The sequence below is a fragment of the Heterodontus francisci genome, chromosome 1 (assembly GCF_036365525.1).
Source record: "Heterodontus francisci isolate sHetFra1 chromosome 1, sHetFra1.hap1, whole genome shotgun sequence".
In the NCBI taxonomy this organism is placed as follows: domain Eukaryota; kingdom Metazoa; phylum Chordata; class Chondrichthyes; order Heterodontiformes; family Heterodontidae; genus Heterodontus; species Heterodontus francisci.
Genome location: NC_090371.1, coordinates 58,294,544 through 58,318,762, shown reverse-complemented (window position 1 = coordinate 58,318,762; position 24,219 = coordinate 58,294,544). Strand labels below are relative to the sequence as shown.

General features: G+C 39.2%; 2 protein-coding genes across 5 annotated transcripts in view; both read right to left on the bottom strand.

Annotated features, from left to right (window-relative positions):
* Positions 1 to 2,910, bottom strand: part of onecut2 (one cut homeobox 2) — a 193,709-nt gene extending 190,799 nt beyond the window's left edge. For 3 of the 4 annotated variants that reach the window (XR_010974993.1, XM_068030999.1, XM_068031007.1), the window contains exon 1: positions 1,558 to 2,910. Coding sequence is in view for 3 of the 4 variants with exons in the window: in XM_068030999.1 (XP_067887100.1) it covers positions 1,558 to 2,665 (1,108 nt within the window). In the remaining variant the exon portion in view is untranslated. The remainder of the gene's footprint in view (positions 1 to 1,557) is intronic. The other variant, XM_068030991.1, reaches the window with a different exon arrangement.
* Positions 2,911 to 13,883: 10,973 nt separating this feature from the next.
* Positions 13,884 to 22,129, bottom strand: st8sia3 (ST8 alpha-N-acetyl-neuraminide alpha-2,8-sialyltransferase 3). The gene is made up of 4 exons (XM_068047820.1): positions 21,742 to 22,129; positions 18,134 to 18,256; positions 17,046 to 17,603; positions 13,884 to 15,511 (listed from the first exon to the last, which is right to left on the bottom strand). The coding sequence occupies exons 1-4, from the start codon at positions 21,918 to 21,920 to the stop codon at positions 15,226 to 15,228; spliced, it is 1,146 nt and encodes a 381-aa protein (XP_067903921.1). The 5' UTR covers positions 21,921 to 22,129; the 3' UTR covers positions 13,884 to 15,225.
* Between the last annotated feature and the right edge of the window lie 2,090 nt (positions 22,130 to 24,219).

Sequence of the window (24,219 nt, the reverse complement as noted above, 5' to 3'; positions counted from 1 at the left end):
TAATTCATTGAAATATAGCCACGAATCACTGATTGCCCCAACGCAAAAAAAAACTCCTCAAAATCCACATATTTACCAGTGAGATTACGTTACGTAGTCAAATAAAGATATCGAAAGAAATTAGACATTGTAATCGATGTTGCTTCCATTGTCCTTTTGAGGTGCGAAGGTTAAATTATGGGTCTCAGCGCCGTATGGATCGGAACAGTTACATTTTATCAGGGTATGTAAAAGTGAATTTCCATATATAGAGAAATAAAATTAGCTCTTTGGGGGGATGCTCTCGCAATTTGATCAAAGATGACTTTCACTTATTTGTTTTGTAGGGCAAAATCTCAATAATAGAGCCTATTAGGTATAAAGAAGATTTAAGAGCAATGCATTGACTAGTCTTTAAAAATGGAAATTTAATTACATTATTTTAAATAGTCCCCAACTGCAGGCAAATACAATTCTACGCGGTCAAATATACACAATAGGAATTAGCTCAGATTCGAGGGACCAATACCGCCGCTAGAGGGCAGAAAAGCAATTCTGCCGCTTTCGCAATCACACGGCCAAGCACTGAAGCTCATCCAGTGCTAAATCGTTGGGATTCACCACAACAAAACGATCGTTTACTTATCGCACTGCACTGTCATACCTATTCCTTTAAATAAATGCAAAAGAGTTCAAGGCTTGTCACTCAGCACCATACAACCCTCTCAAACGTAAACATTATTTTAGACGTTTACTCTTTGCTTTACATACTACGGACTGGACAGAACAACACCAGTGGCAGAATTCTGCTGAAAAGATAACTGCGTTGTAGATAAGGATACCATTGCGTTTGAGAACTAACCGAGTGCTGTTGACTTAGAAAAAAATCGGTCGAATTGCTCATTTGTAGAAATTGAGAATTTGTAGAAATTTCAGAACTGAGGCATGAGGAAGGGCAGACAATAAGGATGTGATTTTAGTCCTTACAGATCTCTAGAACCGGGTTGAAGTTAGCGTTAATGAAGGGAATAAAGGCTGCTGTGTTACAAAGGAGACAAAAAAAAACCAGTTCAGATTCTATCATGGGTTAAACAGGCTGGCAGCACGTAAGATTTTGGAGCTGCGAATTTGTCGATGTTCATCAAGCAGAGAAAAAAATGAACACTACATTCTTAAGTGGATTTTTAAGGTACATTAATTGAATGGTAATCAGATGTTGATGCCGTTCCACGTTACTATTGTGGGTGTGTCGTCTCACTGAGGGAATGCTGATTTGTCTTATTCTCGAGCTATTGTGCGAGCACTGTACCAAGGAGAACCCTCAAAGGAGCTCTGCAGTGGGTGTATTAGATAGAAAAAAAAATACGCGGGTCTCCTCGCACTACTGGTACGGGTGCATCTAACCACAAAGACAGTTCTAACCAATAGTCCCTTGTCGATGAAACAGAGCACAGCAAATAATAATTGCAATGATTTTAGTTGCTTTGCACTGCTATGTGAGTTTCCCCCATTATATACAAATACACTGCCAATTCTCTCTTCACAATCTCATTGTACGTGAATTATTCCCTCACTTACCTGCGAGCCTTAAGGCTGACATTCTCTGGAACTCAGGCTCTTGCAGCCATTTCCACATCCGCCTGAAGGTCTCTCGTCCCGATTTAAGTTTACTCCAAGGTTTGGGGTTTCTTAAAAGATCAGAGAGGGTTCCCTGTGAGCGGCACAACACCCTCTGAGCGAAGATCGCCTGTGGTATGCTGTAGCGCTTGAGTTCCGCCGTGATCCTTTGTGCTACTTCTTTGGTATTAATTTCTTCCAGCTGACCCGAGCTGTTAGCCTGCGAGCCCGAGGAGGAGGGAGGCCGATCCCGGCTTGAAGCCAACACGGGCCCGTGAGATTGATGGTGGCTTGAGTGACCGTGGTGGTGGTGGTGATGCATGCCGTTCAGATGTGGCATCATGCCCGCCGAAGGGGCTCCAAGGCCCCGAGACAGGTGCTGATCGCCCCTGGCCAGCATAGCCGTGTGAGCTTCGAAGTTGGGGCTGAGCATCTTGTCGTGGGTGTTGGAGCCATAGCCCTGGATGGCCTGGTGGCTGTTGTGGATGGAAGCCAGGCCGTTTCCCAGGGGGTTGCTGGACAGAGGCGAGAGGTTCTGAGTCATCCCGGGCATGTCCTTGTGGTATGGGCTGTAGAGATTGTTCATGGCGGCAGGCAAGCCCCTCTCGTCCCGCATCAGGGTAAAGCTGCCGCTCACATTGCCTGCGAGCCGCTGGTGGTGGTGATGGTGATGGTGGTGGTGATGGTGGTGAGGGTGGTGGAACTTATCCGAGACGGTGGAGATGGGAGGCAGGGGCTGGAGTGGAGTCAGGGTGGTGTAGGTGCTGCTCATGCCCATTCCTGGTGGAGACTCGCACGCCATACTCATGGCCGGATGGAGAGGGACAGAGAGCTCCGGGCGGTAATCCCCACTCCCATCCAGAATGGAAGCCATACTGGACACCATTGCAGATCTGCTCGTCAGTTCCCGATGAGCTGCTGAAACTGCCTGCCGCTGGTGACTGTTCATCAGATCGCCCGTGGATTGCTCATGGATTATTCCACCATGCAAATTCCCAATGCTGTCCATTGTAATCTCCGGGTTCATGGCATATACCTCTTTGGCTAGACATCTATACGCGTTGTTCATTCAGTCCAGTAAAGATTGTAATTGTTTCTGTTGGTTTGGTAAATCAAGGGGATTTTTTGCTACATATATGCATGTATAGATGATATATGCGCACATACATATACACACACACATATATATGAACAGAAAGAATGATTTAAAAAAATGTTAAGGCCTCACGGGTTGCAAAGATCACCGAGAACTCTGAGACGGGCCAGTGCTGCTTCTCGCCATGTCCGAGCCTGTCCTCCTCCTGCATCGACTGTTTAGACAGCTGGAACCAGCCCGAGACGCGTTTCTCCTGGTTCAACCTAAATTGCTTACCGAAGGGTGGGGGGGGGGGGGGGGGGGGGGATCATTTCCTGATGGACTGCAGTCCAGAACCTATCGGAAGCTCCCGTTCTCTCTTCCACCCGCCTGGCTGGAAAGAACTGGAGGCGGATTGTCCAATCGCGGCGGCGAGGGGCGGGATGTCCGTTATCAGGTTAGATTGACGGGTTGTGTACAATCTGCCTCCCCTCCAAACCCCCCTCCTTCCCTCCACAAGCAGCCTTCAGCACAGCGCCAGCGACCTTAGCTGCTTTTTTTCAAACAATATTAACTTCCGGGTTCTAAGTAAGTCAGCTTTTTCTTCCCCTTGTTCCAATCATTTTCTTACTGATCAGGCCATTTGATTCGAACTCTTTTTTTTCTGGGGGGAGGGGGGGGGGTGTGTTTACTAATACAAATATTTATTTCTTTAAAAGCTATTTTATGTTTTATTTTGGTCAATTTGACAAGCGCTAATTAATTTGCTATCTTAATTTAACTTTTCAAGTTGGGAACCAGCATTTATAACTTTACAGAGTCTATTGATCATTTTAAGAATGTGTTTTTAAATTGTAAAAACTACGTTGATTATTTTTTTGAAAAGCTTTTTCAATGTTTTATGTCTCTGATTGCAGATTAGTCAGACGCTTCCTCTTTTGAAAATATCCGAGGTAAATTCAACTAAAAGCGTGAAAAACACAATTAATGCAATTTCATGCAATGCTCGCCTGTTTAAAAAAAATACTTTAAAAATCGATTGCTATATGTTGCATGTTACCTTCTGTTTTCAACACCACACATTCCCCAAAACAAATTCATTGTAATTTTTTTTTAGCTCTTCATGTTAACTAATGGGTGAGATATCTCATTTCTATTGCAAATATATAATCAACTGTTTTTTTTAAATAATGAGTGCAATCTCGGCGCACCCCTCTACCGAGGAATCATTTCAGTTTAATCGCTTCTTCCCAATCTTCGGTCTGGTACCTACTGACAATAATTTACCTGGACATATTAAGCAAATAGCTGACGAGGTTCCTCAAGTAAAACCTCACAGAGCAGACTGAACGTTTCCATTTATTATAGTTCTCATATCGTTTGGTAAGTTTTATTGTTTTTGTGCAATTCTGACATGCGGATAGCATCTGCTGTCGTCAGATTTCGGCGAAGATGTAAATGATACAAATTGCAAGGAGACCATAGATAAATCGTAAATCACGCAGAAGCATCTTGCTGATGATGTGCATCTACCGACGGGGCTTGAAAAAAAGTGAATGATAGAGAAACAGAGCCTCTTATCTTTAAAGCTAGGAATTTTTATTCTTGTTGACCAAGAGAAAACAAGACTTTTAAAGCATATCTTATTTGAAATTAGTGATTTTTGAATCAAATACATCAATCGGTTTAATACAAATTTGTGAAATTATTGGTTTCTCTTTTCAATGGGCGAGGCGAGAAAAAATGGACTAATGTGTAAAACGTAGCCGAGTATTTGTGTGATCTGCTCTTTTCCCCTCAAAATTTTGACTTTGCAGAGAAGGTGGGGAGGTTGCGCAGATGTGCCCATTGTTTGGGGGGCAGTAATTAAGGACAGGGCTGGACAAGAGCTTGAAATGCGTGACCTAGTTTCTTTTGATCATCCGTCAGGGAAGAGCAGCGGGGTCTGACGAATAAATATCCCTCCACTGACTTTCAGCTGTTAGCAAACTTGTAAGAAACTGGAGAAGTTGTACGGAGTACCTGTTCTGTTCAGAGGGTTGATTAGCAACAATCGAACATTTTCAATGTCTGAAAAGGATTTCAGTGGAGCTTGTTGTGTGACTGACGTCAGTCACAGTGTTGGTCACACTTAAAGTCACGCATTGTAAAGGAGAAGACATCTTGTGGCAGGTTAACGTTTTGTAAAGAACACGAGGGCATTTGGTGTGTCCGCCTGTGTTTATTAAGTTTTACTATGCAAGTAAGGGTAAAGCGTTAGATCGATACATAACATACATCTATATATTTCGGGAAACTCAGGACATCGAATTATAATTGAGATCTTTTGCTTGTCAGTTTTGGTGTCTACTTTTACAGGTCAAGAAATATGATTGCTAAGGTTTAAATATTTGTTTTCTAAAAGTAAAGGTTTGTCGCACCTAATTAAGCAACTTAGTTTTGACTGTGTTGGGCTGTCTCACTCATTCCACATTCTCCTCCATATTCTTTCTCTTCCTCTGTTTCTGCACAAACTGTTATCCTTTATGAGTTTTGTCCATATTTTCTCCTTTCTCCACACTCTGCTCCTTTCTCTGTAATCTCCCCATCTCTCTCTATATTCTCTTATCTCTTTCTCCATACTGCTCCTTCCTTCGTCTTCTCATCTTTCCATATTCTCCTCTCTGTACATATTCTCCCCTCTCTAGCTCCGTACTCCCCCACTTTCTTCATAGTTCTACCTTCTTTCTACAATCTCATTATATAGTCCCGCCCCTCTCTACAGAACCCGCTTCTTGCTTGCTCTATATATTTCTCATTTCTGTCATTCTCTATATTGTCCCTTTCTTTCTATTCTCCCCTCTCTTTCTCTGTATTCTCCCCTACTTCATATTTTTCTCTCCACATTCTCTTTCTTGCCTTCTTTACATTCTCCCCTCTCTATTCTCCCTTTTATTTTGCTCTTTATCCATTCCCATCTCTTCATATTTTATCTCTTCCTTTTTCGTCATATTCTTTCATTTGTTCTCCCCAAATTATCTACCTCACCTTTCTGTTTTCTCTCCAGATTCCTCCGTCTGTTTAGTATTTTATGCAAAGCAATCCGAAGCAGACCGACGACTTACAGACCGAGAAAAAAATTAATGATCAAAATCAAGTAATTTTCCGGCGCTTTTAACATTAGCTCTCAACTCGCTTGTGTTTATTGTTGGTAGCCTAACTTTGTATTGCTTAGTTTGTTAGCTTGCAAGTTAAATTCTACTTCGCTATGAAGTGAAAAATTAGCATACTGTCAATAAGGTTCGATTTGTTTAAATAATCAATCCATAAAATGAAGAGTTTCCTGCATGTTGGCTGTAGATTTACGGATAAAGAGCAAACACTGCCGAATTATTTCCAGCGCTTGCTTCGAACACAAAATGTTGCCTAATTAAAAGTTACCAAACTGTGGCAAGACATTGAAACGAGAATACGATAAATACGTAAATCTGAAATAAAAGCAGGAAATACTGGACATATACACCGAGTCAGTCAACATCTGAAAGAAAGAAGATAGGTTAATATCTCAGGTAAGTCGCTCCAACCATTAAAGCTCAGTGGTAAAACAGAGCAGGAGTGTTGGTGGACAAACTGAGCGTGAGTTGTGCGTGCATCATATATTTAAAGGTAAATTAGGAATAGACCATTCTCAAAAACCCCTTTTTGCTGCATGGTTAAAGTAAAACGAATAAATAATCTTGATGAAGTCGCCATTAGCCTGATTAATCTTCTGTACTTCACTCGAGGCCAATATTTAATTGGAAGAGATTCTCTACTGAAAATCCAGCCCGTCTGCAGCACAATTAAAAAACGGACTAGTTTATTTTTAAAAGGACAGCTCGAATTACAATTTATAAATGAGCATTTACAGTTTTGTTTCATTTGAACATGTTAACAACGATTGAGAATTGCGTTAGTGGAGAATGTCCTACAGTGAAAAAAAAGATGAGTGCTTGTGGGTCGATCTGAAATGTTTTATTTGGTTCTCTCACAAACCATCTGGCATGTGAGTGCAATGGGTATTGATTGAGCTCAGTTTGCCGCAGACCCCATGCCAGCGTTACTTGCAAATAGCCCATGCATGCATCTGTGTGCTAGCAGCACCACGAAGGACTAAAAATAGGACAGCTCAAACTATACAAACGGGTCTGCGGTAAGTGCACAGTGTTCCTTTACAATCCTACTTCAAACAGTAACATCGCCCGATCTAATTGGCCATCTCCAGGAAAAAAACCTGTGTTTATATTAATTGATCAACATTACAATTGTACTGCCCGATGTTGATCATTTAACATAAACACAGCATTGAATGCGATCCCAATATACAAGAAAACATTTGCGTAGAAAGGGAGGACGAGCGGGCCTATGTAAAATCCTCTAATGAATTTTAAAATTGTTCTTACTGGTGTATGAATAAAGCAAATCATTCTTTTCAATCTGTCTAAATTGAATCCAACTACGCGTGTATTACTAAATAAAAATATATGTTTAACTTATTTGTACGTGTCTAGAATCCTATTTGTGTTTTGAAATCTGCCTGCATTGTCAAGTTGTTAAGTTGATATCCAATATGTATTTTATTCCGTAAACATTGAAAGTGTAGGCCAACTTTTGGCAGTGTCAGGAGCCCCAGCTTCTTCATTCTGCCGTTCCTTTTAATCAGTAACGTAGAAATAACAAAAAAAGAATGTTTCGAATCGACTACACTCTTGGAAATTCTCTCCTGTCAATTGCAAGCTGCAATTCCGTAGCGTGTCTAACCCTTTTCTGGTTAAAAAGTGTTCCTTTATTTTTAACTTAATCAACTATAGCTAAGCATTTTTCTTCTTAAATTGATGATAAGCAGTTCCAACATGTATCAAGTAAACAAGGCTATAAATTATCATTATTTAGTACTAATGTACTTACTTAGTCGATTTACGTTGACCAAAAGTAGCACAATTCCACCCTCAGAACGTGTGACGTTTTTAAAAATTTTGATTTTTTAAATGTACTTTAAAGCTCATTAAATAAATGGGCTTTTTTTTGCGTGTTTCCCTGCTCATTTGTTGTAAAAGCTGATAGCTGGGAGTTCAACGAGTGCAGGCCAGAACTTTTCATTTCCACAGCTGAAACCGAAGTAGCTTTCCTAACAATTCATTGTTAAGAGGTCAAGCCATGGAGACAATCTTTGGCGTGAGGTACCTTTGTTGCAAGGCAGCTACGCATAAAATCTTTTTATTGTCCCTTACAAAAGGAAGCAGAAGTTGCAGTTGATTTTAAAAGACGGTCTGAATGCAAAGCTGTATTACATCTGGAGCTGCAGTGTTCAAAGTGTTGACGTCCCATATGTGCCATTAAAGTTTAATTTCGGCCAGAGTGTGTTGTTCTGGTGAGAGTCACACAGCTCGAAATTCTAAAGTTGGAGTCTGTACATGATCTTTGACTAATCTTTATTATTACATTAGCAAGAAAAGGGAAGTAGATTCCATCCTATTCTATTCCTTTTCGAAATATTCTACGCATCGTAATTTCTTACCATGTTTTATTACATTTTATTTTCGTTGCCATGAGTAGTCATTTAAAAATTGATATTATAAAACATTCCAGCCAAGGTTAAGAAGTTTATATAAAGTTTTATAAATAGTGACAAACACGATACTTTTCAGCTCATAACACAATCCAGGAAAGTTATGAAAACAATATCACATTTTATGCAGCGTACCGAAGATATTATGTTGTAAGACAGGTGATTAACAAATGAAACAAATATGAAATTCTTAGTTAATGCTGGGCTCCTAAATTACCATCGCTATGTTTTATATTTCGCAATTAATCCATACTTTACTTAATAGGTGGAAGTTGTGAGCAAAGTATTCTTGTCAGGGGCTCCCTGAAGTAATCAAACCTCATTCAACTGCTCCTGTACCATCTAAGTAATAAACTCGGTATTTAAAATAAAAATTCAAATTGTTTGAAATCTCATGTTTAATCCCGGAAGCATGTCGGGATTGCACCCATGATAACGAGGTCTTTGTTCGACAAGATCTCATTTGACTAAATATGCATTGCATGACTGAAATATTGGTAATTCTTCCAAGTAATTAATATACCTGAGATCCTTTTGTTTGCATTCAGACTGTCCAACGCTAATCAAGCACAATAGAATGCAATCGACTCTTATAAATATATATATTGCAATATTGTCAGTCTTGACTCAATGAGTATTGTTAGGAGTAGTGCAATAATATTAATAGTAATTCTTTTAATAATATGTGTACACATCAAGAATGCAGTGGCTTCCTGCAGCCATACACACAATGAAACAACATTCTTTGTTAGATTGTTATGTTATTGCTAAGTAGATGGGGAAAAAAAACAAATGGGATTTATGTGCAAAGAACCATCCAGTGGTTCCGTGCGGAAGGGACAAGCGGACACCCCGGTGTTAACACAACAGATGTTGGTAAGAAAGCAAAGGTTCGGAGGACAAGTAAAACTTTGGCACTTTCCGAAGTGGTTACCTTTTGTTGGCCTTTGCAGACACAAACTCCAATCTTTTGGACGCCTCACGTACAAAATGAATAATCGCTACCCATTTTGAAGGCCCATTGCGAAGATTGTGGACTTCTCGCATTCTAAACTTCACAGAAAACGAATTGCTATTACAAATAGTAACTGATAGACGGGAGGAATGACCTAAAGCAGCAACAACGCGGTCTTTTAAATTTTTAACTCGCTCCTACATGATACTGCGATTATCTAATCATTAACACTGGAGTTAAACATATTAAGAGATTGTTTAAAAAGAATTTGCAGAAGCCCCAGTGACAAGTATTCCACACAACTTTTGTCCAACTGCGCTATTTTCACAATGCCATATTTTTAAAATAAATTAAAAAACATCATTTGGGAAAGGAAAATAAGTGAAAGCAAAAAAAATTGAAAACTGTAGGATTTTGATCTTATTCATTCATTTTTATTTGAACCGTTGTGCTTATTATGTAGAATTAAGCCCCTTATCTATTTCGTTTAATTTTCTAACGCCTGAAGCAATGCCTGTTTTAATCATAAGTTTTGATTTTATGTTGTCGATTAGTGTGTAAAGCAGATGGAATTTGCAAAATAGGGAGGAGTTACAGTTCTTTCACTGCCATGCTGCGACCAACCTCTATTTAATCTATTTAATCCTATTCTTTTCAGTGGACTTTTTAAAAAACTTTGATACAACCGGGTTGGTGGCATGCGGTAAGTATTATTCAAATGCATTTTAAATCAAGTAATGAAAATTGAAAATGAAAAAAAAACTTAATTTACAACGAATATGTGATGAACCTCTGTTGAGAATATTGATGTTGAACGTATTTAAGTTTAAGTTAATTTTAAACACGCAGTTTAAGTTAATTTGTTTAAACGCCCCTTTTAAATAAATACAGAATAAGACATTTACTTCGACTAATCCCTAATAGACCTTTTTTCCGCAAGATACCAAAGGGAAAGTTTTGAAAGTTTGACCAGTTCCGCTGTCACGTTGTACTTTGCGCCACTGGACTTAATTATTCTCATTTATGTCTATGCACTTTGGTATAATTTAAAGCTTACTGGACAGGGTACAATAACTAGTAACTATCTCTTCTCTTACCCATTTCCCCCCAATCCATTTGAGGTTAAGTTTATTCGCTTTTCGTTGCGTTACACTTTTGCAACACTACTGGTAGGATAAATAATGTACATTTTTGAAATGTTAAGAAACAGATCGGCTTGGATCAATTTTCATTTGGGAGCATTTACTATTGCCTACCAGTGTTCAGGCTGCTTATTTTACAGGTGCCCTGTTACTTTGTCAAATAAGAGGATTTCCTATTGGGAAATTATCCATATACGATTAGTTTTGAAATCACAGCAGAGGACATAATCCACTCGTGTAGAACAGTATGTCCAAGAGGTTCGTTCTGAAAATTGCATACTTCAGGTAACCATAATTATTTCTGGATGAAAGAATTATAGATCTAAGTCGCTAAAAGAGCCTATACATTTCCACGATTTTTATATTTACATATTACTATTGCGAATATATTTTAATATCCATTCATATAAATTTGCACAACTTAGTTAATTTAAGGGATGGCGAATTTAAGCTGAATTTATGTAACGAAATTACGCTGTAGTATATATTTTAGTGTCATACATTGCTGATCGGACAGTTAAAAAGCAACTTAAAATGAGAATGCTAGAGCAGTTACATTGCAATAATTTTGAAATATCAAACTATGGCGAACTAATTTGAGACGCGCTAATTCAAACCTGATTTTATTCATTATTTTTGTTCCTAAAGCCTTTAAATACTTTCCCCCTAAATTATTTCCAAAAGAGAACTTGAAAAACGAGTCTATTTTGTGGAATTTTATTTGTACCTTGCGAAAATGAGAAAAGCAGACATCCAAGTTTATCTGAAGATTTCCGTATCGTTTAAAACTCTGCGCATATCATTCTCGAATCGGTAAACTCGCTGAATTAATAAGAGGAGTTTGTTCGTGTGAACATATCAGTGGCCTGATTATAGATTTGTTGTTGAATAGTTTATATTATTTACTATATATTGTATATTTGTAATACCATCTTTTTAAAATTGAGACATAGCAGAAGAAAGCACAAACTCTAAAGCGAGCACTGTTCTAAACATGGTCAGTTCACCTGTTCACTGGCAGGAGTATAGACAAAGTCAATCTGACCCTAATTGCGACATTAACTGACATGCATCTCATCATTTATTAATAAGGGAAGACAGGGATGTGTGCATAAATATAAAGTGTTCTCCATTAACAGTATTCCTATAAATCAAAGGGCGAATTTTAATTTGTGATATAAAAGCAATGTATTTACTGAAAATATATTCCTTCAGCAACTTAGAAGTTACAAGATTTTTGGGTTTCTTAATACTTCGAGATTTGCGAGAAACCATATGCAGTGTTGTAATATAGGATTTTTTGCAGGTATTGAGGAACTGTTTCCGCGTGGACTGATCGATGCTGAGGATTTAATGGGTGTATGCTATAGCATTCATATTGAATAAACATATGTGCCTATGTTCGGTACTTGCCGAACAATGCTGAATAAGTTGCTCACTTGTTTCTCGGTGCTATACCTAAATGGTATAAGCTTTCGCCAGTCTATTCGGCCAACATAACTTTTCTCTTTCTGGGAGTGCTGTGGTTCTCCCTCCCCCTTTTCAAATTGCTGTCGACGGGACATTAAAGATGCACTATTCACAAACAGTATGAACCTTATTGATACTTGTCCCCGTGCAGCAGCTTTAAACTGCTGAAGTGCGAGTTTGCACATTCACGCACGCTTGTTAATGCATGGCAGTGAAAGTGTTTGGAATTCTGCAGAGGCAAGTGATCCTATTAATACGGAGTATGGGTTTTGCAGGTACAGCCGGATCGCTTTATGCAGATAAAGTACAAAGTATTTGTCACCTGCAAGCCACCTGCCTAACCGTATCAGAAAATATATGTAAAATATATAGTTTGTTGATACAGTTAGGATTATACAGGATGAAAGGTCTCTTAGCCTTATGTTGGGCGGAAATAATGGGAAGTCCGTATCCTTGTCGACTGTATACTTGTTATTGAAATATAACAGGTATAATTAAAACACACGCATCTACAACATCTTTATTAACAAGTTTCTTGATAAATATTTTCTAATATCCCTGCATATATGGTGTGATAGTTTTAGTAGAAAATAATCACTAGGTTTTCTAATAATCGCGATTTAAATAATGATATAGTAAGTCTTTACTAGAGGCTACCAAATTTGCAAATAAAAGTTGCAGATTTATCTTTGAATTTAAAAAAAGAATCTTTTGGATACTGAGCATGATTAACGCACATATAACGTGTGTGAAATGTTCTGATTTTGAAAAATAAAAATGATGTAATTGTTAATGCCTGTTGATGCTATTTATTTTGTATTTGTATGGATTGTGCGATGGGACTTGTCTCATCCTTTCTATGATGACATAATTTTGAGGGGTTGAGAAAATATTTTTAGTGAAGCTGAAAAGGAAAACTAACTCAAAGTCTCGGTTTTAACAATTTTTATATGTATGTGTAATTGTGAAAGGATACGCTTTCTGAAGGTCGGCACGGTGGTTTGTAGGCGGAAACCTTTTTTAGTGATATAGATTTTTAAAATATTGATCAAATAACCGTGGTTTACTCAGTAAGCCAAAGATTTAACCGAGAGAAAGCAACAATCAGCATTCTCCTGTTCCCTCGCTCACCAAGAATAGCCGGACGTGGAAGTGTAGTGCAAAGTAAATAAAAATATGAAGCCGTCTCACTTCACAGGGCAACAACTTTCGAGAGACGATCAAATACAAGCTTGCTCTGTATATGGGCAGAGGAATTGCGCGACCCGACATTCTCACAAAACCGGATAATTACTGTGTGAGAGACAGCGTAATTCGTACAATTAATTTATAGGCTAATGTTAGCTTACAGTTAACTAACTGCATCTTAAGTTTTATTGTTGTTTACAGCATCTACCATATTAAAACCCAAATCTCCAATTTATGGTTTATATGAAAACATTATCTCAGAAGGTCTGTAGACAGATACGAATTTAAAAGAATTTATCTTCAATATATAACCTGACTTTTCCTCTTTCAAGTCGACATGAAGCCATTATACAGTGCTGGATAAGCCAAAATGAAAGTAGTTTTAATTATGCACCAACATCAATCAGGCACGGTGTGCTCCAATACGTTGCGGACATCCCGGTAAGGGGTAGTGTTCTTTAAGCCGAAAGCGTGCTATTTATTTCGGGGAAATCTCATTCTGGTATTTGAGCAATCAAGTATACTTCGGCTTGATCATGGCTTTTCTGCCTACGATTCAAATATATTAACTTGTCCATTTTCACAGTACCGCACAAGACTGAAGCCAAGATAACTACTGTAACATGCTCCGGAGTCTTACGCAAAGTAGAATTGTTCCTCAAACCGTAAATACAAAGTGAATGGCTTTACGCAAATAGCTTTCTGTAATGTTTTAAGTGGAGCTCTCTAATGATGTTACCGCCAGTCAGTGTGCGAAGCATTGTTTTAAAAGTCTTTATATAGTTACCAACAACGGGTCATGCCACTAAAACAAAGTTCTCACAGAAGTCAATAAGTAATTTAATATAGATGAACAGTAGCAGGCACGAGAAAAATATTTACAGACATGAATCAACAAAATTCTTAAATTTCGCAATACAACATAGCGCAGAGATGCCCTCCTTGAAAACCCTGCTTTAACACAGCGGCAGGGGCATATATCAAACTTGCAGTTGCTAAACCAGTCAAAGAAACGTATTCAATACAACTTCAAAACACATTTGTCTCTTTTGAAGCAACGAAGGAAATAAAACAAGTCTTTTTTTTTAAGTACCGGTACAAAAGTGGTACATTTACCGTTCATTTGATGATAAAAAATGATTGTGCCAAGTACATACAAAAGACTCGCATGTCCACTTTGACAACCATATAAGATATTCTATATAAACAGGACTTGAGAGATATCAAATGCTTTCCATTTGTGGATATGCTTAAATAAACAATTACTTTGTAATTCTCTTTCATTCTACTAGACTGGACCGTGTCTTTGGGTATAACGTGATGCCTCTTGCAGCTAACTTTTATTAAAAGAGTTTTGTTGAGACTCTCTTCTGCTCGAACTTTTGTCATTAGTAATATTACTTATTGTGGGTTTGCATTTCATTTTATTTCAGCCAGGGTACACGGAATTCACTAGCTGTTTCATGTTAAAATGTAAGAAATTGACCTAAAACTTCTACAACAAAAAAGGAGGGTCTCAAGTCAGCTCGAGTAACTCCCGTGCTAAACACATCAAACATGCTGACTGTGGCTTTATTATGATGGCACCTTTGAAACAGGTAAGAAATAGGTCAATAACAAAAGTCCCTGGGCGAAATCACTGGGACATTTTTTTTCTCCCGCTTTAATATTTTTCACGCATCTTGTAAAACGATCTCAGCGTTTTCAACATAAGGATTTATTTAACCGTTTGCGGGACGTGGGCGTCGGTGGCGAGACCAACATTTATTACCCATCCCTAATTTGATTGACTGCCGTATCTAACATACTAGGCTTAAATAATTCTGAAACTTACATTGCCCTCACTAGATTGGCACGGCCTAATATCGCCAGCTCATTTTTCCTCACCGCCAAAAGCTGCAATGCAGCTATTCCCGTCCGTAAATTGACATCAATAACCAGATTTTTGTGGTTCAAGACATTCATTCGGCTAGAAACCCCCAAAATTCACGCCTAAGCGCTTCCGGCTATTTCCCATATAAAATATATGTTTACTACCACAGTACACGAAAACTCATGAACACATCAGTGACACAGTGTTGGAATTATTTGAGATGAGTTCCACCAATCGTCGCCTTTTGAAAGCATACGCATTGAGTACAAAATGCATTCTGAAACATAAACCAAACAAGAATGAAAGAAAAGAATGACTTGGCACTTCGAAAGCATCCTATTATGAGGCACAATGTGAAAGAGTCAGTTTGGTCAAGCCGTCAGTGTGCAGTTTGAACAACAGCTTGAATTCAGCTGGAAGCTGATGGGACTCTTGCCACTTGGTAGTGAATTTTGTTCCCTTTTTGTCATAATAGTGATATGGCAATTCTTTTCCTGTGTTGGGATCCCACGCAAAAGGCCAAAATCCGTACAAGTGAATCTCTTCGCAAATGGCAGAAGCCAATGTGTACATCAGGATGCCCGTACTTAGACGCTTTGGCGACAGTTGCTTCGTTTTCCAATATCTGTTCAACGGTAAAACATCAAAAAGGTTGACAAAATTTTTTTCAATTAAAAAGCATTGATCGACTATGGATTTTCTCATAAAGAGTGTTTCTCGCTTTCTGTAACTGTTTCTGCTTTTCTCCTATTCCAATTCTTTCTCTCAGACTTTATCGTTCAATTTATCTTCCACTCTTTCTCAGGATGCCTCTCCAATACTCTTCGTGTGTCTCGTTGTCTACAATTTTTCACCAGTCTCCCTTTGCGTGAGTTTCTCCTAGCCTGCCTCCTATCTTCTGCATTCACACATGTTCAGTATGCCTTTCTGTATGGTTTTCACTATACGAATCATTCCTCTTTTTCTGTATAATTTTCTTAACATCTAGCACTCACACAATTTCTTATTGCCTGCAATGGAAGCCTGGAGATAGATAGGAATTCCAAACCTCTGGTAACACTCTCCGGGCATACGCTATCTTGGCTTCACGTGATACAATGGGTAGATGTGGACATGGTTTGGGAGGGAGCGGAATGCCAGATTGTGTGCCTGGGGCTAAAGCTAGGGCTAACAGTCCGGGGAAGTGTGGAAAGGACGGCCTCGGTAAATATAGATTATTACGTAAATATTGAATATTCTGAAACCAATATTACAAATGATTCTACAAATTTCTAACAGATGAATGATTCGACTACCCTACCTTTGTCGAATAAATACTCAATAGTTGAATGATTCCAATATTCAGAATTGAAATGAACCATGAGAGAACGGGGAACACAGGTGTTCTCAGGAACAGTAGCTTTGCTTGTGCCTGGGAAAGAGACTTTCCCGGGTGACAGAACAGAAGCAGGTCTCGCTCTTTGAAATGGAGGATGGCCGGTGAGACCAGGAGAGTGAAGATACCAGAACCTCGTCAGATGCTCAGGATATTTGGAAGCAGCAAGAGGACGGGAAGAATGTCCATGGCAGAGACTGGCAAACAAGGTTACAGAGGTGAGGAGCAGGGCCCAGGAGCCAGGGCGAGGAAGCATTCTGGACAGGCTTTGCGAATCAATTAAGTGGAGGGAGCGTGTACCAGAGGTCAGGAATCTTCATGAGCCCAGACGGGATGCTTTGGAACAAATTTTGAGCGATTGGAAGATAAAATGCCTTTTCATGTGCACGCTTGTGATTATTTTTAGGACTATTTATTTTTTATGGCAATTACTATGTTACAAATTTCACTTTTCGGGGTAGACAGTAGGGCGAACAAGCAGTTACCATGGTAGCTGTGTCTGTGACCTTTTGGTTGATCTGTGATGGAGGGAGAACCTGAATTTCGGAGAATGTAAAGGTAGCCAATCAATTTGATCGAGGAAAATACAGAAACTTTACCAATGAGGAACAAGATAGTAGAAAAAGACGAAAATCGGCAGGTTAAAATAGCAGAATAAACGGCCACAACGCAATTTTTTATCATAAAGATGCAATTGAAGACTATAACTGGCTTAATTAGTATGCACCATCTTATGAATATTCACAGAAATTGCTAAAATAATCCCTGAGCCTTATATACTTACTTATTGATATGTTGCATTATGTTCCCAGGCCAAGCCAACTGGACCTTCAGTTGCGCTCTATGTTCCATAAAAAAATCTACCAACGTTCTTGTCACCGGAGCGGAAGTGTGGAAGAAAAAAGCAGGGATCCAAAGAATAGCTCCATCGAGCTTTTTAAGATTCAAGAAAAACTTATTTCGATCTTGGATTGTTAATAGATTGTTGTAGTACTTTTCAAGGATACTTGGGTTGAAGGTCGTGAGATTCGTCTTTTTGCCAACATCTTTTTCAAAAGATTCGGTTGGTGCGAAATTGCAGCGGAACACGAAATCGGATTTATCTATGTCAGCTCCACAATGGCTTCCTATTAGGATCCCACTGTTCCCAACAACCGCACATGTGTTGTAGTGCATTTTTAATATAGGGGGCACGTCGGGGAGTAATGATCGAAAACTATTGCTGACTGAAAAAACGTATTTGTGGTTGGAATAGTCATAGTGCAGCAACTGTCCAACTCGCACGTTTTTCTTAACCAAAGTGAAATTTTTATAAATGTCGACATAGCGACTGATGTCCTTCCTAAAACAAAAAATAGAAAGAATTAGTTCAGTTTATTCTCGACATTGGATCTGAATTCAGAACACATACTTCTAACAGTGCAGTAAACATGATCAGTAAAAAGCAGGCCGTGATAACGCGACAGGTTTTACACTGAGAAGGAAAACATATCTTGATTATTAAAACGTTTCCTTTGGGAAGTCGTAACTTTGAAATTGGGTCCCATGTCATTGCTAATATTACAGTAACACATCCCTGTGAGACTCTTGTTGATCTTAACCAGCTATTTTGCTTATTTATGTCTATAATAGTAATACAATTTTTGTTCTACATAATGAAGACCATGCCAGAACTCTTGATTTTATTTGAAGGCTTCCCTTTTATGAGGGGTGAGGTGGCGGGAGGTGGGAGGAGCATGGTCAAGGTTTACTTTGCAGAGATAAAAACAAAAAAAAAACCTGAAACTTCTGAAAATATGCAATAAAGAAGAAGGAATGGTGAACACTTCCGGTCCAGCCCCTTAGAACTTTATACTTTGCACAGTGTCTTACCTTTGCTTTAAAAAGGAAGTTGTGTTGAAAGTCCACTTTACAGGTTTGCCACGAAGATTGTCGTTAAGGCCACTTCCAGCTGGCAAAAAAGAAGGATCCAAAAACTTCAAAGAAAACTGCGACCTGTAAGAAAGATCGCCACGAGTTTAACTGGAAGTGACAATATCCTGTATGTTTAACTGTACTACTTATGAATTTACAGGGCTCGGTCCTGAATTCATTATCAAACTTTAACTGATTATATCAAATACATTTTATTTAAATTTGTTGATAACTTTTGTTTGATCTTTGTATTAACGTGAGCAGCACCTGCTGACCCCGTGCAACTATCTAAGTGCACCTATAAGACTGATATAAGATTACTTATCAAAACTAAGCTAGAGCTTAGAATTCTACAAATTGCTTTGTTCAGGGGCCTCAAGTACTCGAACTCATTTTCCGCATCCCAGTAAATCATGATCTTACTAATTTGGCAGTTTAGTTGTTTCAGTCAGTAACTTTCACTTCCGCCCTTCTCTCGTAGATACCCTGTATACATTCCCCGTCGCTTTTGTTTTCATGCAATAACGCCTTTTCCTAGAGGGTAGATGTACTGTTGAGATTCCATTATCTAACTTGTCACTGTGTAATCCTGAGAACCCCTCTCTAGCATTTCACAACCAAATGCTCGTTACAAGAAGGCCAAGGATGGAATCGGCTGCTCAGCTGAACCGGCCTTGCTCCCATTTGCATTTTGAAAGCCCCTACCATCTTTCACTCTGCCATTTAACTAGATTATCCCAAATACTTTCAGCCTTTCAGCATATAAAATGTTTTAAATTGTAAAATCTATGTCATCCCACTTTCGAATATTCCGGTTCACATTATCTGCATCATATAATACTTCATGAACCTCAGCGAAATTTCCCTCTCTTTCTATATTGTATAACATGCATGTCTTTAATATTTCAGTTTATCCCTTTTATATTGTGATCAATCTTGTTATTTTCCATTGCACCTACTCCAATGTATGTATCTTCTGAACATGCTGACATTGTACTCATAACTCCTATACATGGTCCATATACATGTTTCCATAGCCTCAGCAGACATGGAATTCACAGTCTAGTTAGGTATTCTGAATTTTATTAGATTTTTAAAATTGCTTTTCGACATTGTTAAATCATTGATCCTTACCCTCCTCCTTCAGAACTTCCCTGCAGTCTGATACTGGACCTTTGATGAGTATTTTCTGTTCCATCTTTCTCACCCAGTTCCAAGTACTACTCTGCATTCTCATGATATTCAGTTTTATTTGCAGTGTGTTTTCATGTGGCAGCTTCATGTGGGTTAGTGGCATTCTGAAAGTCCAAATAAACAATATCTTCCAGAGTTCCACTACCTACTTTATTGGCAACTTACTCAAGATGGGTCCAGGAGATTTATCAACTGGGATCTCCTTCTAAATCTCGGCTAACTGTTTCTTATTCACTTGTTGCTATATAGGTACTTCTCCACTGAATGGCTTCCATCATTTTACCCTTTTGTGACATTAGCAGAGTGGGTCTGCCCAGGCCAGATTTGTCCCCCTTTTCAATATATATAGTAGCTTTGCTAGTTTTTAGTTCTTAAACGTCTCGAATTGCAATCATTCTTTGACATTTATCTTTTCTGGCATGGTCTCTTCATGATAGCTCTGCAGATGTAGATGTTAATATGCTGACTTCTGAACCCAGTTTTTAGGCCTACAACAGTAATTATGCCACAAAGTACAGTAGTTCATTGGCTGTGAACATTTGGGTTGTCCTGAGTTTGTAAAAGATGCTATATAAATGCAAGTCTTTCTTTCTTATGAAGGGCTTTTGAGACACGTGGTGCTCAGACTAGTTTCAGTAATTTAGTTAGCTCAATAAAAATAGATTCAGTATTATTTACTGCAGTTTTATTTTTGACAATGGCCAATGGAGTTAATTTTAAAATTACTTGATTTTACATTAGATTGTTTTCCTGGCTTTGTTAAGATATTTATTTCTAACTGGGATCTTCTCCCTTTTACTTAAAGGGCAATAAGTCTCGGTTGCTGCAATTCTGAGCCCCCGTGCATCCTTGGATTCCTTGCCCCTCTGTTGGCAGCTGAACCTTCAATGGTTTAGGTGACAAACTCGGGAATCCTCCATCTTCACCTTTAAGGCACTCCTTAAATCCTGCCTCTTTGACGAAGCTTCGAGACTCCTTTCTAAAGTCACCTCTGGCTCCCTGTTCATTTTTGGCTGATTATTTTCCTGTGAATTGCTTTGGGACATTTTACTACCTTAAAGGCGCTGTATAAATGCAAGTTGCTGTGTGTGCAAAGGAGCCTTCACTCTAAGTCAGCACCATGGACATATTGCATTGGACAAATATTCATAGTATGTTTGAAAAATTGCATCATACCATCTCAGTTCCAACAACTGTAAGAGAACCCAGGAAAAATTGAAACAGATTTCCGTTGATATTCATGTACACGAATAATGTTTGCACTAAGCTATGCTAATTACCAGTATGCTTTCTAAAAATCTAAGTCAATAGAATCTGTGCAAAATTAGACGTTTTGTCTTTTGCAGCCCTGGTGCTTGCTTTGCTTCCCAATCGACTGACTATTGGCTCAGCCTTCAAAGCAACAACAAAAAATATCTGCATCATGTGATAATAGGTCTTATGAAAGACATATAATAATTCGTTTCGGAATTGTTCCCTTGGCTTTTTTTTAAAGGAACGTGCTCATTTGTTATGATGCTGCCGAATCATGCTTGCGATTTTTTCTTTAAATTTGAATTCCAAGTCAGTTTTGCACAAATTCTTTCAAGCATGTGGGCACTGCTTCCTAATGCCAGCAACGTTGCAGCTTTTGCATAACGCAAATGTTGTTTGTTTTACAGATCCAGCATTGGACATATCTGTCATCAATGTGAAACCTAGACAAGTACAATTTTGTTCATACACCCACGAAAGCAACAGCAGTACTTCCGATTGAGGCATTTCGCCCCTCTTAAATGAAGGATGACCGTGCTGTGGGAAGCAATCAATACCCCAATAGATCCCAATGGTGAGCAATGCGGCTTCAACAACACCGCTGAGCCCTGCAAGGACCACTGTGCGGATAACTATCCCCGAACAAAGCGACAGCCAGCTGCACATCATTCAGCATAGGACTACAATCCGTTTATGCAGCAAACATCTGGTATACTAACCCCCCCCCCCACCACCCCATCTCCAACCTCTTATTTTACATGAAACGACGCGGAGGCGGGGTATGGATCTAAAATATGCCGATTCAATAGTGGCGCCTGAAGGGGGAGGGGAGGTAGGGGGAACGAGATTGAACATGTCAGGATCACAGCACACATTAAGATGCTGTGTGCCGGCGATGATGCATGGGCCTGCGTGCTTATTTCAAACCATACGATTATTACTTTCTGAAAAAGAAATGATGCAGATATTTTTTGTTGTTGGTTTGAAGGCTGAGCCAATGGTCAGTCGATTGGGAAGCAAAGCAAGCACCAGGGCTGCAAAAGACAAAACGTCTAATTTTGCACAGATTCTATTGACTTAGATCCAAAGCTTTTTAAAAGGTTTATTTTTTAACTTACCGGAATCCACTGTGTAACATATACAGTCTAGGGCCGGCTGAGCCTAGATATCTCGGAGTGGCGAAGAGGTTGTCCTTTTTGAGTGAAACATAGCTGATCAATGATAGAATAAGCAGAGCGACGCTTAACATCACCAAACCCAGCACACTCGCCATACGAACCATCCTGCAAATCCTCATAGTGCAACACCTCAACAGTAAAACGAGAGCAGAGCCATATCTGTTCGCTTATCTTAACAAGAGAGGGAGAAAGAGAAAGAAAAGTAAGTCGATTAAATTGGCAATCTATTGTTCTGCTTTATATGTGAAATAAAAATGGACGGAGTCAAAATTCTGCAATGCAGAAATGGTAGGTGGTTGCGTTGGTGATACGTCGCGTTGCTCTGTGATACCCCCACACTCCACATACACACTGCACCAGCGCTGCTCCATCCATTCCCCGGCTGCAGGCTAAATGTGACTAGAATAGTGTGTCTCTACTTACCCAACAAGCTTAAGGTTTTTATTAATGAACTCTTAATAAATGCCTGAGTGCGTTTCAATAAAAAACAGGGAATTGCTTGTTGTAACTTGAACTACTTTGGCTGTATTTCAAAAAAAAAACATGAAAATAATTAGACCTCCCACGTGGGGAACAGAGAGCTAGGTATTTTGGTTGGGGGTGGGGGGAAGGCAAACAGATGAGTAACATTAGGGGATTTGGCAAGCGGCAAGGAGACCTGTACAAGACTTCAAGAAGACAAAACTTAAGAAGCGTAAGGTAATTTATTTTCATATATTAAGGAAAACCAATAAATGGGAATGTACACGTTAATGAAAACCTGCTGAAGGTGTAGAGTAAAAGGCAAACCTAGGTAATATCACCCGTCTTCACCCTTGCCTCAGCATATTTGCTGTTGAATCCCTCATTTATGCTTTTGTTACCTCCAGACTCAAATATTCCAATGATCACCTAGCCTCCCATCTCCCACCTTCCATCAAGTTAAGCTCATCCAAAATCTTCTGCCTGTATCCTCTCTCGGTCTAAGTCCCATTCTCACATCACCCTTTAGTCGCTGACCCTATATTGGCTCCCAGTCCAGCAATGTCTCAATTTTAAAATTGCATCCTTGTGTTCAATTCCTCCATGGCCTCATCCCTTCCCTATCTCTGTAACCTCCTCCAGCCAGCAATATTCTGAAAAGTTTGCATTCCTCCAACTCTTGCCCCTTGCTTATCCCCCAGTTCCTTTGCCCCACATTGGCAGCCATGCCTTCAGCAATCAGTATCTGTAAAAGAAAAACAGGTTAACAATTCAGGTAGGACTGCTAATCATGTATCATTTCTGATGAAACTAATGAAAAGTATCTGTAAGCCTGAGGACCATGATTTAATGTTTCATTAGCATCACCATTCACTACAAGGAGGAAATATAATGGCAAATTTTGGGATACCAATAGTGAACTTTCTCCCCAATGGAAAACCAAGCATCCCATTTACTCAGCATACAGGAGATAGCTACCAAAACTACATGTAAAACTTTATAATGGGGATAATAAATGTAGGTTATTTTAATACTCTCAATATACTGTATGTATTAACTCTCACCTCACTCTAGTTGTGTACACACAATTTCCTGATCTGGGTTCTCAACTCCAAATACTGCTTTTATTCATCAGTGAGTCATGGAGCTAGCATTTGGCACCCAAATTGAATATTAGCACAACTTGCATTCATTTTCAGTTGAATTATCAGCTTCTACTTTGATCTCAGTTCTTAATTTTATGATGCTGCATCTATATAACACTTGATAACTGAAATCATGGAGGAGACAGAAGTAGTCCCTAACTCAATGCCCACAGCCACATAACAGGAAAAATAATTTTTTAGAATGCATTAACAACAATTACTTCTTCTGGACAACGAGTACATGTAAAAAAATAGTCTTGGCTTTATGGCACTGGAAATAGCAAACCCAGAGATTGTGGCCTAGAAACCCAATCACACCAGAATCAGGCACGCGGGGGTGGGGCACGTACAACAAATGCCTTTTCGAAGGAACTCAGACAGCAAGTGATATTCATGCCACTTGATAATTATCATCGTGCAGCCATGAAGTCAGCACAATCCATGTTACTCATTGGCTGCATGCTTGCAAGCGAGGGGTCAGATATCGGGTGTCTCTGGTGCTACTTAATGGCAGCCAGCACCTCTTAAAGAAGAGGTATATTCTGGTTGCAGACACCAGGGAAACAGTCTGAGTAAAGATATGGGTGAAGCAACTAGTGAAAGGGCACCAATGTTCTCTGCTGCACTTTGGAGGCCCAATGCAGGAACAGGAACATCCTCCTGCCCCAGGGGGCAGGAAGCCCTCCAAGTATCAATTCAAGAGACAGTGGGAAGAAATTGCAGAGCCTGTCAATCCAAGGAGCATTGCACCAAGAAATTTGATGATCTAACTAGACTTATTAAAGTAAGAATATTGCTCTTATTCTCTGCT